The sequence below is a fragment of the Arachis hypogaea genome, chromosome 11 (assembly GCF_003086295.3).
Source record: "Arachis hypogaea cultivar Tifrunner chromosome 11, arahy.Tifrunner.gnm2.J5K5, whole genome shotgun sequence".
Lineage (NCBI taxonomy): Eukaryota > Viridiplantae > Streptophyta > Magnoliopsida > Fabales > Fabaceae > Arachis > Arachis hypogaea.
Genome location: NC_092046.1, coordinates 48,268,050 through 48,287,200, shown reverse-complemented (window position 1 = coordinate 48,287,200; position 19,151 = coordinate 48,268,050). Strand labels below are relative to the sequence as shown.

The 19,151-nt window shown below is 31.6% G+C and overlaps 1 protein-coding gene across 1 annotated transcript; it reads left to right on the top strand.

Moving 5' to 3' along the window:
• Positions 1-1,529: 1,529 nt before the first annotated feature.
• LOC112721335 (uncharacterized) lies at positions 1,530-13,671 on the top strand. The gene is made up of 9 exons (XM_025772405.1): positions 1,530-1,745; positions 1,861-1,972; positions 2,090-2,166; positions 4,472-5,587; positions 6,150-6,908; positions 12,568-12,641; positions 12,745-12,832; positions 12,904-12,972; positions 13,543-13,671. The coding sequence occupies exons 1-9, from the start codon at positions 1,530-1,532 to the stop codon at positions 13,669-13,671; spliced, it is 2,640 nt and encodes an 879-aa protein (XP_025628190.1).
• Positions 13,672-19,151: the final 5,480 nt, after the last annotated feature.

Below are 19,151 nucleotides of genomic sequence, written 5' to 3'. Positions count from 1 at the left end.
TTGTCTTTGTTTTATTTTAATTGTTGGGACAAGTTGAATTTGTATTGAATTTGGATGCGATATACTCTTGTTATTCTAATTTATTGATGGTTTTAAACTTATTTTATGGTAATTTAAATTTTGAATATTAGGTTTCAAAAAACCAAAAAAACCGACCGAACCAAACCGCTATTGGTTCGGTTCGGTTCGGTTCGGTTGTCCAGACAGCAGCAAACCGAACGGTTGAGATCAGTGTAGAACCGAACCGATTACACCCCTACTATTCAGACCCTTTTTTCTCTTTTGTGGAGCTTTACCAATTCTCAATGGAGGTAAATTCTATAACTATTCATTTGTTTTGTTGAATTTTGATCAAAATTTGTGTTTTATTCTTCTTCTTTTTTAATTTATATTTCAAAGATTAATCATTTATTATACTGAGTTTATTCCAATTGCATCCTTATATGATCAATCATTTAATTTTTTGTTTTTTGTTCCATTTAATTTATTTTTTAGGTATTGTTATGATTTTCATATTCTGGCATATATTTGGTACTGTATAGAAAGATTAACAGATATTTCAGAGATAATTCTAAATGTATTTCTTAAGGAGGAAAAGAATCAAATTTGTATTCTAGTGACTAGGCTTAGGTAAATTGGCGGTTAAGGGTCTATGCGACTTTGGAAAGGTTGAGGAAGGTAGAAGGTTGATTGTAGATAAATGGGGGAAGGGTTGCATGCCCCATGTTGTGTTCTACAATATGATTATTGATGGGTATTACAAGAAGGGTGATCTCCAAGGTGCAACTAGAGTTTTCAAGGAATTGAAATTGAAGGTATTTTTGCCAACTTATGAAAGAAATGGCTGAGAGGGGATTGAGTGTGAATATTCAGGTGTATAATAATATTATTGATGTTCAATACAAGCACGGTCTGGTGGATTAATAATAATATTATCGTTCTTTGGCAATAAAGGTCATTTGAATTGGGAGTTTGGCACATCCCAATATTTTTCATTGTATGCTTTTTTTTTTCAATATTCGTCTCAGGTGCAAGATTTACACTTTATTATTCTTATTACTTTTTTTTGAGTAGGGTAGTGATACACACCCTCTTTCTTATCAGCAAGTTAGTGTTATGTACATTAAAATTGCACATGCATGTATATTCTAATATACTAGAAACCATGAGAGTTGATTGTTAATTATTTTTTTATTAGGCATATATATCAATTTTATAGATAAAGATGATGTTCCTAGCTATATAGATAAAGATGATGCTCCTAGCTAATAAGTTAGATCATTTTTATTTGAATGCGTTGTATTCTTATTTTTTCAAAAGAAAGACCATAGAAAATTAATGAGTCAGAGAATTTTTTTTTGTAACTCTTGGTTGTCATATAAATAACATTCTTATGCACTAATAACTCTTAGGTTTCATAGAATTTGATTGATCAATAATTTTAGTCATAAAAAATTGAGTTCCTTTTGCTTATTCCATTCTCCTAGCATTTATTTAGTAGCTAACATGTTAAAATTTTAAGTTCAATCATGGAGAATGATGGCAAAGAGTCGTATAAAGATGGTCATCAATCTAAGGATTTAAGTGTTGAGTATGAATGCAGTTCCAATGAAAGTGATGATATGGTAGATGTAACTGTAGATAAAGCAGAGGCAGATACAATTAGTATTGATGGTTTTGAAAAGTTGATAACTGATTTGACCATCGAAGACATATGGAGATTGGTGTTTGATATGGAATCTCAAGTTTGTGAATTTTATGCCAAATATGTCAAATGCTATGGATTTGTGTCCCAGAAAGGCTTGAAGACGGTAGATACTAAAGGCAACATTAATACAAGACAATTGGTTTGCAATAAAGCATGAGAAAGACATTGAAAGCACCTTAAAAGGGACAATCGACAAAGGGCATAGGGCAATTACTCAAGTCAATTGCAAGGCTAGGATTCGTCTCATTCATCACTATAGGACGGGTAAGTGGAAAGTCAGTGTCTTTGAGAATGAACACAATCATTCACTGTGTCCACCTAAGTACAGACATCTTGTTGCTATGAATCGTGGGCTAAATGATGCCGATAAAACATATGCAGACAACTTGCGAGCATGTGGTGTTAAAACGTGCCACATAATGGGTTACATGATTTCCCAAAAAGGTGGATACGATAAAGTGGGTTTTACCAGCAAAAACCTAACCACATTACTAAGATTAGGCGTGGCAAAGTGAAAGATAGTGATGCATGTGCTGCGTTGGCCTATTTGTTATCCAAGGCAGACAGTGACCCATTATTCCTTTGCATCCCAAATTTCTTTATTGAAAAGAAAACAGATGTAACTGAGTCATGACTAGTAATTAAATTTTAGATTTTCTGTTGGAAACACAAATTAGACAGATGCTCTTTGGACATTCAAGAATGAAAACTGATTATTCTACTAATTTTGCATATAACATTGTAATAATTCATCCATTATTGGACAACATACTAGATCTCATTAAAATTCTGTTCAATGATAAACATTAAATAGATCAATTCAGTTATCTTACATAAAATAAATACACCAGATGTCTCATTCACTGAATAGGATTTATAAAAGATGAGAATTTACCAAATTATGATTTGAAGCTTTTCTAACAAAGAAAACCAAACATTCCATAAATGGCTCATTCACTAAATCATGATAGCAAGAGCAGCTGCATCAGTTGCAACTTCCCATAGCAATCACAATACAACAAGAAAAGCACAATATAACACTATGACAAGTAGCAATGTTTGTTCACCTCACAGAAACTGCAAACAAGAACAAATCCACAAGGCCAAAGCAAATATTAGAGAATAAAGTTCTGAAAGACAAAATTAAGTTGCAAGGCTAACACAGGGTTTGCTATGAGGGAAGCTTTGGCATCTCTTGATTCCTATTGAACTCCAAAGTAGCAGCATGTACGGACATAAAATATTGCATCAAGATTACTTAAATAAAATAACAAAGAAGAACCTGAATGGAAGCTAGATTTCCTTTAGACTGTGCAGCCTGCCTGTTAAGTGCATCGATGGAACTTAGAAGTGCCTCAATATCAGCATTTTTTGCTACTAAGGCCTCAGATGAATGAAACTCATATGTCAAAGATACTACTATTTACTAATATGTATTGATTATAAATATGCTGATTATGATCAAATCATCCCTAATATCAAAATGGCATAATAATGAGCACCACTAGCAGACAAATCATAAAAGATCATAAAACCTAGAAGTAATAATGATGGCCAAGAAAATCCACCTTTAAGAATAATAATAATTATATCTCTAGTCAAATCGAAACATTAAGTAATCCAGCAAACAAATATGAACACAAATGTGAACAAAATATAATGCATATGTCACTAGAAGGTTTATATATGCCCACAAGAAAATAATAAAAACAAAAATAATAAAAGAAGGGAATGTTATAAATCTAATCTTGTGGGAATTCATCATCATCATGATGGTGATTATTATACAGCTTTCTAAGATTTTCAAATGCATTTCTTTTGACCCTATACTCGATCATATTATGATTCTTTGACACGAGCGAGACTGCAATCTTCATTCGATTCCCATCATCAACTTAATAAAATATTGACATTTATACATTAGGCTTAACTAACTAAATATCAAAGAAAGAATGAGAACAAAAATTAGTGTATAATATTACCTTTATGTTAAAATTATCATCTTCAAAACAAGCTATCATCCAACTTGCAATGCACACACCCGCGTCATTCCTAAATATCGAGCAATATATATTAGAGTACTACATAATTGCATAAATTTCATACTAATAACTACTAATTATATTATCTTACGATCGATCCAGCTTCGAGAGTGGGAAGGCCTTCTGGTTCTTTAAATTCAAATTGTGAAGAAATCAGATTTGGAATGGTTTCAAAGTCGTAGAATGAACAATCTTCCAATACTTCGTCTAAAAAAATGGCCTGTTTATGTCTATGTCAGAGTTTACTTTTTTAGTCATATATCTAGATAATTAACAAAAAACAGAAAATATATTTACTAATTTCAAGGCTATCCTCTTTCGTTTGAACCATTTCTCAATGGGAAATGGGTCTAGCAAATGATTTGTCTTTTAACACGATCGATCACTATGAGGTACCAGTGTTCATGACCTTCGTCAATAGTTTCATATACAGGCAGTGACGGACCCAGAAAATTTTAAGAGTGGGGGCAAAAATATATATCTTAAAATAATTTTTGTTGAACATTGTTAATTATATTAAAAATATAATAGAGATATAAAATTTAAAAAGAGTTAGTGAACACTTTCATTTTTAAAATACTATTTATTATATATAATTTATAAAAAAATATTTTTTTATTTCTAAAATTTAAACTTAAAATATTTTAATTAAATTATAAATAATTTGTCATCATAACTAATTTTATTTTTATGTATTTTTATATACATTTAATAATAAAAGACCGAATCAATTAATGCTATAACAAGCCAAGCGGAAAAGGAGGGTGGAGGCCAAAAATCAGCAACCACCATTGCAACATTCACTAATTTTATTGACAGTAACGAATTGGTGGATATTGGAATGGTGGGGCACCCTTTCACGTGGACAAATCGAAGACAAGGAGAGGATTTGGTGAAGGAGAGGCTTGACCGCTATTTAGTTAGGATGGAATGGAAGTTGAAGTTTCCGAATGCAGTGGTGCACAGGCTCACAGAGTCAGGCTCGGATCATGCTCCAATTTTGATGGAAACCGAACCTCAATCCTGGCATAGTAAAAGGCGGTTTAAATACCAGAAACGTTGGTGTGGAGAAGAGGATGTCAAGAGAATTGTCAGTGAAGTGTGGAGAATGGAAGTTGTAGGATCGGCTATGTTCTCCTTGGCTCAAAAGTTGAAAGTTTGTAGATATAGACTAGTTCAATGGCAGCAAACTCACAAAGCAAACTCCCGGAAAGAAATTGAGGACCTTCAAGCTAAACTAGAGGAGTTGCGGGTGGCTGGAATCAATGGGGGAGAGAAGGTTACCAGTTTGGAGGAGAAGTTGGAGCTGGCATATTTGAAAGAAGAGAGCTATTGGCGAGAAAAATCTAGAATCAAGTGGCTAAAAGAAGGAGATCAGAACACTAGATTCTTTTACCAGAAATTTCAATCAAGGATGCGAAGGAACATAATTTGGAGATTAGTGGGGAGGGACAATGAGATTGCATCGAAACCGGAGGATATTGCAAAGGTAGCTGAGGACTACTTTTGCGATATTTTTACTTCTTCTTGTTCGGCTGATCCGAATCCATACTTAGAGGATTTGGAGCCTAAGGTTACAGCTTCCATGAACCGTAGGCTCCAAAGGCCAGTAACTATGGACGAGGTCAAAAGAGCTACATTTAGTGTTCATGCTCAGAGTGCTCCTGGTGATGACGGGTTTACAGCTAAGTTTTTTCACTTTTTCTGGGATATAGTTGGAGGTGACGTTTTTAAGGCAGTGAGAAGTTTCTTTCACAGTGGCAGAATTTTAAAAAGCTTCAATCATACTCAAATTTGTTTAATTCCAAAGGTGCCAGATGCCAGTGACATGACTCAGGTACGACCGATCAGTTTGTCTTCAATTATGTATAAAATTATTTCTAAAGTTATGGTGCACCGATTACAAGGTATTATGAATAAAATTATAAGTCCAAATCAGAGTGCGTTTCTCAAAGGAAGACTCATTTCAGATAATATTCTAATTGCCCACGAATGTATGCACTATTTGAAAAATAAGAGAAGTGGGGGCAGAGCATGAGATGGCTATTAAACTAGACATGAGCAAGGCTTATGATAGGGTTGAATGGCATTTTTTATGGTATATTATGGATAAGTTGGGGTTTGATGCTAAATGGATTAACTGGACTAAGGAATTGGTAACGACTGTTTCTTACTCTGTTGTTGTGGAAGGTCAACCATTTGGCTATTTTAGGCCAAATAGGGGCATCCGACAGGGTGACCTCCTATCTCCATATCTCTTTCTTTTTTGTGCAGAAGGACTTTCCTTCTTGCTACACAAGGCAGAGCAAAACAGATTAATTCAAGGAGTTCAAGTTAATCGGAGATGCCAAACAGTTAATCACCTTTTGTTTGCTGATGATTCAATCCTTTTTTGCAAGAGCGCACCTAATACAAGCCAAAGCATTCTAGAATTGCTAGAGACCTATGAGGGTTTTAGTGGGCAAAAAGTCAATTTGAATAAGTCGGCTATCTTTTTCAGTCACAACACTCCTCAGAACACAAGACTAGCAGTTGCTCAGACACTAAATATTGAACATATCGGAGCACAAGACAAATACCTGGGACTGCCCTCTATAGTTCAAAAATCAAAGAAAGCAACCTTTGGAGCTATCAAGGATAAAGTTCAGAAGAGGATTATGGGTTGGAAAAGAAGTATATTGTCATCAGGTGGCAGACACACGCTATTGAGAGCGGTGGGGGAGGCGATTCCTATTTATACACTTTCTTGTTTCAAGCTCCCGGACACGCTGTTGACTGAGATTCATAGCATGCTCTCGCAATTTTGGTGGGGTAAAAAAGGCGCAGAACGAAGAATGGTTTGGATTAAATGGGACACAATGACGAGACCAAAGAAAGATGGAGGGCTGGGGATCAAGGATCTAAGGGCGCAAAATTTGGCTTTATTGGGCAAGCAATGTTGGCGTCTAATGAAATACCCTAATTCTACTATATCAAGAATGCTCAAAGCTAAATATTTCAGATATACAGATTTCCTACATGTAGAGATAGGAAGCGTACCGTCGTGGGGTTGGAGAAGTGTTCTTGAAGGGCGCAAGGTGATCGAGAAAGGCTTGTTATGGAAAATAGGCTCTGGCACTAATGTTCGCATCTTCCATGACCCCTGGCTCCCACCACCAGTGCCCTTAATGTCCCTCAAAATGCACTCACAATCCCGCCAAATATGCAAGTGTATTACGTTAGTGCGTTACTAAATCCTGATAGAAGTTGGAATAAAAATCTGATTGAGTCGATTTTTTCAGTTGATATATGCAATAAATTTTTTTCAATCAAACCAACAGAGGAGGAGGATGAAGTTAATTAGTGCTGGATAAAATCTGGTATATATGAAGTTGGGTCAGGATACAAAATTGCTTATGGATTCTTTCATTCTCCTACTTCATTGAGGCCCCAGAACATACACAACAGAGTCTGGAATAGCATTTGGGAGTTGAAATTACCACATAAAATTAAGATTTTTCTATGGAAAAGTCTTCATGAAAAGCTTCCAGTGTTGCAACAAGTTCACAGCCGGTTCGCATCCACTCCTGCCACTTGTCCAAGATGCATGTTGAAGGCTGAATCAATTTCTCATGCTTTGTTCCAATGCCCCATGTCTTCAATAATATGGAGCCTAAGCTTAATAACCCCTGACCTATGGATGAGAGAAGAAGAAACTTTTTTCAATTGGTGGCAACGAGTCTTATCCTGGGCAGCGGCTCAATTCGACGGTAGACAAAAGACCTTCCTCATAGCGGCGCTGTGTTGGAGCACTTGGAAAGCGAGGAATCGATGTGTTTTTGAGAAGGTAATAAGCCCAGCACCAGAGATAGTGAAAGAAGCCAGCAATTTAGTGCGTGAACTCGTGAACCATACCTGATAGATGCTATTTTTTCTTTACTCTTACTTCTACTCTTCTTTAAGCTCTTAGTCTTTCAGTCACAGCTGGTAATAAATGGGAATACCCAATTCTTTTGTACTTCCTTATGGAAACACTTTTATTTTATATTAATAAAATAATATTTATCTTTGAAAAAAAAAAAAGACCGAATCAATTGTCACGTTAGCGCCTATTAATACACTAGCATTTATAATTTGAAACTATAATTGTATATAAATACCATAAAAAAATAAACCTATATATGAAAATTATGTTTATATCAAATAATAAAAACTTAATTTACAATTATTTTTCTCTCCATTTTTTAAAATAATTAATTTTTTATATATTTTTTAATTTAATTTTGATATACTGTTAGATTAAAGAATTTATACATCTATTTAATTATGTATTATAATTTAAAAATACTTTTTACATTCATCACGTAAATAATTATCTAAAAGAATAAATATAATCAAATAACTATGTAAAAAAAATATATTTTTTAATATATCAAAATTAACTTCCATACTTTTAAACGATTGTTCTACTACGCATTATAATTTTTAAATATTAATTACCTGAATTAGGAAGTTTATTTTTTATAACATTTATGACATAAGATACTTTTTAATCTAAAATAGTTATTACAAGCAAGATTATTTAAAAGATAAAATAAAAAAATATTATATTATTTTAAATAAAAATTAATTAATAGATAAATACTATTTTTTCCTATTTCAACTAATTTTTTAAGACAAAAAATACTGATAATTTTGCTTATATTTAAAAAACTGAGATTTAGTTTGGTAATTAACAAGTTGATCAGATTTAAAAAATTATATTATCACTGTTTATTAAATTTTTTTATTGAGTTAATTTATTTACTTATTTTTAATTTTGATATTAAATCAAATTTAACAAAATAAATATTGTTATACGTTAAATTTAATAAAAAAACTTATTTATAATATGAATCTCAAAATAAAATTTTGTAACTTTTTGTAGGACAAAAATAAATTATATTGGGACAAATATATTAATTTATATAAAATTATTACCTTTTTTTTTTAAATCTAGTGGGGGCAAGTGTCCCTTCCTCTAATTCTTGGGTCTGTCATACCGGGATAAACACCTAATCAAGAAAAAGTCATTTTAGTTGTTAAATTAATTTTATACCAATATTTGCTAATTTGAATTTTAAAAATGATATAAACTTACTTGAATAACAAGCATATGATTTTATACGACAAACTATTTTTACGCGAAAACAAATTTTATGTATATATTAAACATAAATGCATTATATTATGTTATATGATGTATGCAACATTTCTTACTCTTTTTAAGAAGTCAACTTTGTCCAAATAAACATCTGTGATACAAGACTCCAAATAGCTGGGATCCATTTTTGTCTTCACTGCCATCTACGTTATTTTTGCCACTTGCTTATATGCGTAATACAAATAACAAATACCAGTTTTATTTTAAAATACACTGCTATATACTTACCGCAAATGCTGGAAGTAAAAACCAATATTCACTTTCTCTGGTCAACTTTGTCCTCATCATATCTACTACTAAGAGTAGCACAAGAGAATCAATTGGCTTGCCTAGCATCAAACTCCTGAATACATTTCTGCGAGCTGTAACCCCTGAAAATACTATATCCTCCTCATAGTTGCCAAAAATAATTTAGCATAAATAAAAATAGGTAAACAAATCCACAACACCGATAAAAAATAATATTCTTATTGAGTTTACTTATCCACCAATAGATTACCATACAAGTATGTTGCAATTGCAAGTTCAGTATCGTCCAAACCCATCGAAGTCGTTGGTCTAAAACACACTTGCACCCAGTAAATATAAAAAAAAACTATTACTATTGAATAATAATAATAATAATAATAATAATAATAATAATAATAATAATAATAATAAAACTAAACTACTTATTACTTAGTACTCACAATAGGTAGCTTTAATCCAGAAACATTAATTGGAGCAAGTGAGTCTCTTCTCCTTTTTTTAGCAATGGACAATCCGTCCTTATCTTCTCCATAGAACATAGCAACAATAGATTATTCGATGCACTACTTTGTTGATTAAGAGTCTTAGAATTGGAAGCAAAGACCTTAAACACCTTAGAGGGGGAGCTGACATTATTTTTCAACCGTTGAACAAGAGATTGGACTAGTTGAGTTAATTGTTCAACAGAATTAGCTAATGAGTCTAAAGCCACTTTGTCCTTCAATGATAGATCGTGTTCACTGTAACATAAAAAAAATTAACAAGGATGTTAAAATAAAGATAATAATAAGATATTAATCAAATGACAAATTGAAATATACAATAAACAACTAAATCTAAGGCATAATAGATCATTCGTCAAATTACAAATCCAATTCAATGTAACCATATGCAAGAGATGTGCCGCTGTCACCCCTTGGAACAGACCCAAGGATGTGTGCAATAGGGCAGACGGCTGAGGACACGACAAACGCAAAACACAAGAACAGAGAAAATGAAGAAACCAAAGCACCACCTAACACAACCACCGTCACCACGGCAACAACGAAGATGCATCGTCGTTTTCAGACTTGGCATTGCGAAGCTTCTCTTCCTTCTCACCCTCGTCCTCTTCACCGCAACCATAATAACCTCTCCTATTCTCTCTTCTTACCTTCTCCCGACATCAATAACCGTCTCCATCACGCGCTCCCTCTTCGTTGAATCCAAACTCCACGGCCTCCCCATTCCACCGCTCTCCAATTCCGTTCCTCCACGTCACACGGCGGGGAGTGAGAGACGAATGAGTGACGAAATTCTAAACTCCAAGGCTATTCTCTCCTCTTTCTTTTCTTGGGCCAACACTAACACATTTTCTTTAAGATAGTTTTTTATAACTCTAAATTAAAAATATTGCAACATAATTCATATCTTATTTTTTAATCGAAGATGTGAATAAATTGACTCGTTACAAAAAATAATAGAAGAACATTGAAAAAAAGTTTATGAAACAAGAACAATAAAAAAATAATTAGTATGTACTTGTTTAAAATTTTAGTTGGTTCTTGACGGATCTTTATGTCAGGAATAGAACTTGCCTCAATAGAAGCAGCCCAATTATTTCTACGCGTTTTTGCCATTGTAATTAGCTTGTAATATTATGCATTTGAGAAAAAATACATAACAATGATAAAAGAGAGTTGTTATTATATATCAATTTAAGGTGAATTTGTATTAAATATAAATTCAATCTAATTATTGATAATCTAATTAGTGTTATAATCAACATGAATAACACAAATTTTATTATTTATAAGTAAATCATATATTCAGCCAAAATCAATATTATATGTAAAAATTACAAGTTTAAATGCTCTTATTACGTAGAGTAATAAGTTAGAATAATAATATCTATTTTGAATCATTTCTAAATAAAATAATAAGTTTCCAGTTTTATATATATATATATATATATATATATATATATATATATATATATATATATATATATTTACTGAAGATAAGGAGATTCGAACCCACAACCTCTAAGTGAGTATGGAAAGACTATGTCATTTGAGTTATAGCTCGTTGGAAAAAAAATTATATATTTATTATTAAATATTATGTATTTATTATCACGTGGAATAATAAATTTAAATAATAATATTGAATAATTTTGAAATAAAAATAATAAGTTTACAATAATATATGATTTAAAAAATTATATATTTATTATTAAATATTATGTATTTATAATCACATGGAATAATGAATTTGAATAATAGGTTTCTAATTCAAATTTTTTTTTGAAAAAAAAGGTATTTATTATTAAAAATTATATGCTCTCAGTAGGTTTGAATAATAATATCCATTTTAAATAATTTTTAAATAAACATAATATCTACTTTGAATAGTAAATCCTTTTAAATTACAATCATAAAAATGCACATACCTTACAATTATATTCTATGATATAAATATAAAATAATGAAATCTTTTTAAAAGATAATTTTTCAAAAATAAAAAACGAACAAACAAAATTTTATCCTATATATAAAGATACTGCTCAACATGTTATTAGCAAACTATATTCACCATATTATTCTAATTGTATTACATATATTCTTGGGTGGTTGACATGGGTAAGCGAGAATCATCCAGACCACCTCAGCATAGCGTAAAAAAAGAGACACAAAAGATGTTAGCATTAATGTTATTGATAACAAACTTTTACATCATCCGTACTTCAACCATGTACCTCACATACCCCAATATTTCTATTCTATGTACTAGAATTTTTATACTACTGCAGTATATTCTAACTAATCTCCGATAACCCTGCATCCATCGCTATACAACCTATTTTCACCATCATTTATCGTAGGTCCAACTATCACAAAATTTTGGCATCCCACTGTCTTATATCCTTTTCAGTATACTAATCCAAGAGATACAGATGAAATTCTTAAACTGCTAAAGTCTCCACAACATCATCAGTTTGACTCTGGTAAAAATAAGAAACCATCAAAGCATACAAGTGTCACGATAAGAAGGTATTTGCAGTCAAGAGAAGAATTGTCTAGAATCCACATTTGTCTGAGAGTATGGTTGGTGTGAATACTGTCTCCATTAAAGACAAAGTTTCAAAAAATAAAAGAACTGCATTGAGAACATCACACAAATCCCTAACTGAGAAGCAAAAGACACTCTTAAAAAAGAGTACACCAAATGGATATTCTATTAGCATGCGTTCCCTAAACAACAAAAAGGCCAAGCACAATAAACGAAAAATTGAATGGCCATCTGGAAGTTTGCATATCACAAGAATTCGCATCGATCATCTAAGGTTACATAACTTAGTAATCTCACCATTTTTTTTTTTGCAATGGATCTTGGTTTTATTTAAGCCTCCTGCATACATGAATTTGGATGACTCAGATATTAAAATGGCAACCTATGTGTTTGCACCAAATAAAAGAAGGTTACATATCCCATTATCTATCTATCTATCTATCTATCTATCTATCTATCTATCTATTAAAGCTTAAAAAATGGTACAAGATTCATATGTTTCATGTTTGCAGTGGTGAGGTATTGGCGACAACAAACAAGTTTAGCAGAACTCGTGACAACTTCAAGTCATTAATTTCCAAGGAATGGGTGCATGGGGATGTAAGTGCATAATTAAACTATTATCTTTAGAATACTTTCAATTCTTAATAAATTTATTAGTTACCACATAGGTGTTGGATTTGGTGGCTACGTACTATGCTAACCGTGCAGGAAAAAGGAATAGGATGTCAAACACATTGGTATTTTCCAGCTTTGTTTTCGATATGCCATATCTTTTTCAAGTTTGTTACAATTTTTATTTTATCTTATTGTATAATTAGTGTCACTGACTTAGCCCCTAACTATTAAAATTCAGCAATTTATATTAGAATGTGATACCAAAATTGAAGTTTTGTTGAAATATTATCAAAAAGAATTCATGAAAAAAGTTGATGAAGGTCTAAAAAAGGTATATGATTTATTGTATTTTTTTTTTATTTTTTTCATTGTCTAATGGCCTTTATCTTTATGAACTGATCTATACTTTTTATTTTAAAATTTTTTGTATCTAGTAATATTCTAATACGTGAAAGTTGCTACTAGATTTTTTTACTTGTTAACAAGAACAACACGCATTATTATCTAGTTGTTTTTGATTTATGCAATCATCAAACAATTCTGCTAGATTTCCTCTCGATTATTTCAAATAAAGAGAGAAAGAGATTGAGTATTGTAAAGCTGGTAAATTAACTTTTTCTATTTTCACTTTTGTGACATTTTTTAAAAGTTTCAAATATCATCCTTTATTTAACTTTTTTCAATATGAATAGGCAAAATATCTAAAAGATATGCTCAAGTATGACTGGTTCTATAAATACAACGCTCTATTTAGGCCAATGATACTTGATTTTGCATTTGTGGATATGCTAGAAACAGGAGAACAAGCTCCTGACTCGTAAGGAATATCTGTATTTGTGTTTTCCTCTTTAAAATGTTTATCTGCATAAGCTAACCGCGTCTTATTTAACACAGTAATGATTGTAGGGTATGAGTGGCAACCTGGATGACAAACTATAGGAAGACGTATAATTATACAATAAATGTAATTTTCTTTTGCTTAAAAAAATAGTACCTCACTTACTAATGTGTATGATTTTGTTGGTAACCTAAAATATTTATATTTTTTAGGTTAATGATGGTACAAGGATGCGACTTGCAATGGATTTGATTCTCAGGCCTCACAACTTGATGCTGCATAATGTCATTGACTCTGGCAGAAATAACAATAAGTATAAATAAAAAGATTCAAAAAAATTAAAAATTCGTAATTGTCATGTAGTCATGTTTGGTTTATATTTAGAATTGGTAGTTTAATCTCTTTTACTTAAAAAATTATTATGCACTATATTTTTTATGAACTCTTTTTGGAAATTGATGTTTTTTTCTTTAGTTCAATTATATTTGAATTTAGATGAAACTTTATTTTCGCTCTATCATTTCAATTTCTTGAACCACTTCTGTGTTATAAACTATGCAAGTCCTCATATTTTGATTAATATTGAATGTTACTAGCAATATACTATTTATCGTATAACATATAAACAACAATGAATGCTGATATAACAGAAGTTTATTAGGAACGTGTAGTTCAATAAGTGCTACCATTGTCTTGTAGAATTAGTTGTTGGTGAATTCAATTGAATAAACAAAATCAATTTATGAATATGTAATAAAAACTAAATAGTTGAAACTAACAGAGCATCTGCCATCTTTCCGAATTTATAAAAACCTTTAATCATGGCATTGTACCTAACAATATCGGGCTCTATACCCTTTCCAATTACGACTTCAAAAAACTTTCTTGCCTCATCAAGTTCACCATTTCTAATTAATCCATCTACCAAGGTGGCATAAACATATGCATCTGATTGAACATTTCGGTCAAGCATTTCTGAAACTAGAAATTTGGCAGCAGAAAAATTTCCTTTTTTACAGAGGTCACTCATCAAGACATTGTAAGTTTGGACATTTAGGTCATATGCTTCAGTCATTTGACCTTGGCAGGGCGCTGTGGAGGAAGCTTCTTTGTATTCTTTACCAGAGAGAAGAAACGAGTGTGAAGAGTCCTAGCCAAACTGCAATGCCTGGACAAACAAACATGCAAGAGATGATTAGATCCTAAGAAGTTAGCTCGCATACTCAGGAAATGCATACAATCTTAAGATCTATAGTAAACTTATCAGTTCAATGAATGCGCCACCAGAGAGGCAGGGACATGGTGGCGCATGTCTAGCATTTGTTTCTTAGACACAATTTCTTTCTTTCTTAATTCTTTTCGGGTGAATTTTCGGATTTATTTTATCCTCCATCGAGTAAATCCCATCTATCATCTAGATTATTCTGATCAAATCGTTTCTATTTTTTATAAAAGACAAGTACTGCTTCATCTATTAATTCTTATTATTGCACTCCTGTCATAGACTATGTAAGTAAAACTGCTTGACCAGGTTACAAATAAGAAAGATTTGTGTTCACATATTTAATTTTTGCAATTCTTTTTTTCACACAACAAAAGTTGTCAACAGACGTTTATTTGAATAGGATTGAAAAAATTAACAAACTCACTCACTTGCTGTACAGTCATTTCATCAAGGTTAATATGTGTATAAGCTCTGTCCTTTGCCAAAGCTGTTATATCACTATAAAGTGGGTAGGAAAAGAAAAGTTAGAAACTTGACCAGCCACTCCTAAAGAAAGAACTTTCAACAAGACAGGCAATAAATTAATTCCAAATATCTCCAAAAACACATCACAAAGTATAATAATAAGGAAAAACACAACTAATCTCCGACAATATGTATCCAGTAATTTGGTTGAATCGTCAACTATTGATATTGAACTTAACTTGAGCTACAAAAGCAAGGGGCTTTTGTAAGTATGGATAAGTATATATTTCTTAGTATTTTGTTCAAATCAGAAACTACCCATCCCTTTTTTGATCATGATTAATCACACCTAGCAATCAACCTTCTACATAAAGTAGGAGACAGTGCCCTCTACCAGCCTAATGCATCAGAAACATGCTACGATTTTGTCTATGTTGCTTTTCTTTTTGGTTTGATATGTTCAAGGTCAGACAAAGAAATCATACCTTAAACTAATAGGTTTAGTGCCGACGTAATCGAAGCACTTGGTCTCAACATTACTGGAGGTCATCGATTTGAGTCCCCAATTTTACGCAGCCGTGTACCCACAGGAATTACACATATTGGAAGCTGAAACCTCATTTTGTAGGATCTTCACAGCAATATCCTTCAAATTATCATATGGGCCTGCCTACAACAATATCAATCATAGATGATTAGATAACAATTGCAATCACTTCTATGAACAAATGTGCATCTGGCATAGTAACATATAAATATTAATTATTGGACAAAGTTTTATACATAACCCAAAATAATGCTTTAAACTGCAAGTTCCAACATTAATTTGAGATGGCTAAAAGCATAGCTGGTGCAAGAGAGGTACATTTATTAAGCATAAGATGATAATAGTCAAACCACAAGATTAGGTCATGATTAATAAAATTTATACAAGGCATAAATACGTGGGAAGATAATTCATGCCAGCAACAATGCCAGGAATATTTTTTTGAACACAAATAAAAAAAGAAGCAAAAAATATATATAGGAATGGCATTAAGCAAAGGAAGAACTCATGGCAAGATGGAGTGTTGAGAACAAACTGTGCTTGATGCATGAGCATCTTGTACCCTTTTTTTTATTTTCTAGTTGTTTTTAGTTAGAAATGATTAAGTTTTATTATATTTTAGTGCAAAAATCCCCTTTAGATGCTACTTTGAGTTGTTTTGACATTTTTATTATTTCAGGTGAAATTTGGGCAAGTTTGGCAGAGTTTTATGCAAAAACAAAGGAAGAAAGAAGATGCTGTCAACCCTGACCTTCTTAGATTCCAACAAGTATAACTTGAGTTACAGAGGTTCAATTGATGCGGTTTCAATGGCAATGGAAAGCCAACGTTCAAAGCTTTCCAACGATATATAATAGTCTATAATTTTCTTATGGAATCACTACCAAACTCGGCGTTTAGCGCCCAAAGAGGACAGAACTCACTGCCCACTCCCGGCGTTGAACGCCAGAAAAATGCCAGCAGACGGGTCAAACTCACCCAATGGAGCATCTTTAGTGGGATTTAGCTTTTAATTGTTGTCTTTTATCATATTTTAGTTATTTTTATTTATAAACAAAATCTTTTAGGCCTAGAATTTATTATTCTTTTTTATTTTCAAAATCAAATTAGGTTAGTATAAAAGGGAAAAGATTCACCCTTTAGGGGAGATTCAGATCTTCTCCCTTCCACATGTTTTCAGAACCCTAGTTTCTCTATAAGTCATGAGCAACTAAACCTCTTGATTAAGGTTAGGAACTCTATTTATTTCTCTGAATTAGAACTATTACCTTTCTATTTTAATTAATGTATTGATTCAATTTCAAGGATTGTTTTCGTTCTTAATCTTATGAATCTGGGTGGAACGAAAGTATGACCCTTATTCTATTTGAGTTCTTGTGATTCTCGAGAGAGTTATCTCGCTTGAACAACAGTTTGAAAACAAATTCTTCCTATATTGCTAATTACATGAACTAATTGGGATATGTGACATTTAATCCTGTTAGCTTTGGGTAACTAGGGTTTTTGTGGCTATAAACTAGTTTTTGAACTTAACCCCCTAATTGGAATTAAGTGACCATGAGAATGGCGGTTAATGATGTAACATCCCGCATTTTTGAAAAGCTAAATATGAAAAAAAACTATTTGTTTCTAATACCTCGCTTGTTCTTTTACTGGTTTACGGACATATACTTACTTTAAATAAAACTTGATTTTCTAACAACTTTATTACAATTTTTCCAAAAATCCTTATTTGATTATGTATTTAAGTACTCTTCAAAAGAAAATTTTTTGCCTCTTTCCAGTTGATTTCCAGTTGATCTGCATTTGATTTGGTTATGATTTCAAAATCTGAGTTTGATTTGAATTAATTGCCAAAAGAGACAAGTTTTAAATGTTTTAAAGGATTACAAGAGGAGTTATGATTTGGTTGATTTATGATTTAAACTTATTTGGAAGATTATATATATGCCAAGACCCCTGCTTTTCTAAAGTAAAGTATTTAAAACTATTTTAGTATTTTGCGTATTAAGTTAATTTTCGAGGACGAAAATTTTTATAAGGTGAGTGGAATGTAAGATCTAGAACTTTTGAAAAGTTATTACGAATTAATTTCAAAATATATATTTATTTAAATATTTAATTTTATAATTTATTTTATTGAAGATAATTAAAGGTAGTTTTGATTAACTGGATTTGAAATAAATTAAGGTTTTTATCCAAACTCTATAATTTTGGATTATTTTTCTATTTACTATTTAAAGTCTTAGAAATTTAAAAATAATGATGTTTGGATATAAAAAAATTAGAATTTTATCTAATTTTCTAATTATTGAATTAATTTCTATATTTAAATTATAAAAATTAGTATTTGTAAAATAATAAGATATTTATATGATAATATTTTTTAAATAAATACTTTAGGTTTTATTAATAAAGAAAATTAGTTATATTGTAATATATTTTCAATTAGAGTATTTGATCGAGAATCAATTAATATTTTTATACCACAAATAATATTTTAAAGTAATTTTAGAGATTAAATTAGATTTCAAAATAAATACCATATAACCTAAATTGATTTAGGAATTTCCAAACCTTGGTTAACCCAAAATCCCCAATTATAATACACAAACTCTAACCCTAACATTTATCAAATTCAACCTTAACCCCCCAAACAACACAGCAGCCGCATCCCCCTTTTTGTGCCCAGCAAAACACGCACACACCCATCGGAAGAAAGAAAGAAAGAAAAGAAAGGGGAGACAGGAGCAGGGGAAGGAGAGAAGAGGGGGAGTTGCGATTTGAAGAGGAAGGAGAAGGGATACTGTAACACCCTAATTAGCCTAAGCTTTACCTTGCGTCGTAAAGCAAATGTTAATCAAAGGTTACGACAGTTCTAAGCTTATACATATAATATATAGAAAGAATTAATATTATCTAGAAGCCCGATGAAAGATATAGCTCAAAATCAGGATTTAAAAGCACAAAGCGTACTAACGAAGCTACTTACTTAAGGCATGAGGTATATACATAATATAACAAAAGTATAGAGTATAATATCATAAGAGGCTAGCCACGGCTCGTAGAGTTTAAGCCGGCTAGCTATATACAAACATACAAGATCCAGACAGTAAAATCATCTTATACAAGTTTTTCGCTCTAAATACAAGCCTCTAGGCAAAACAAAATACAAAAGTGAGAGATATATAAACAAAATAAAACAACAGACTGCAAAAGTATCCAT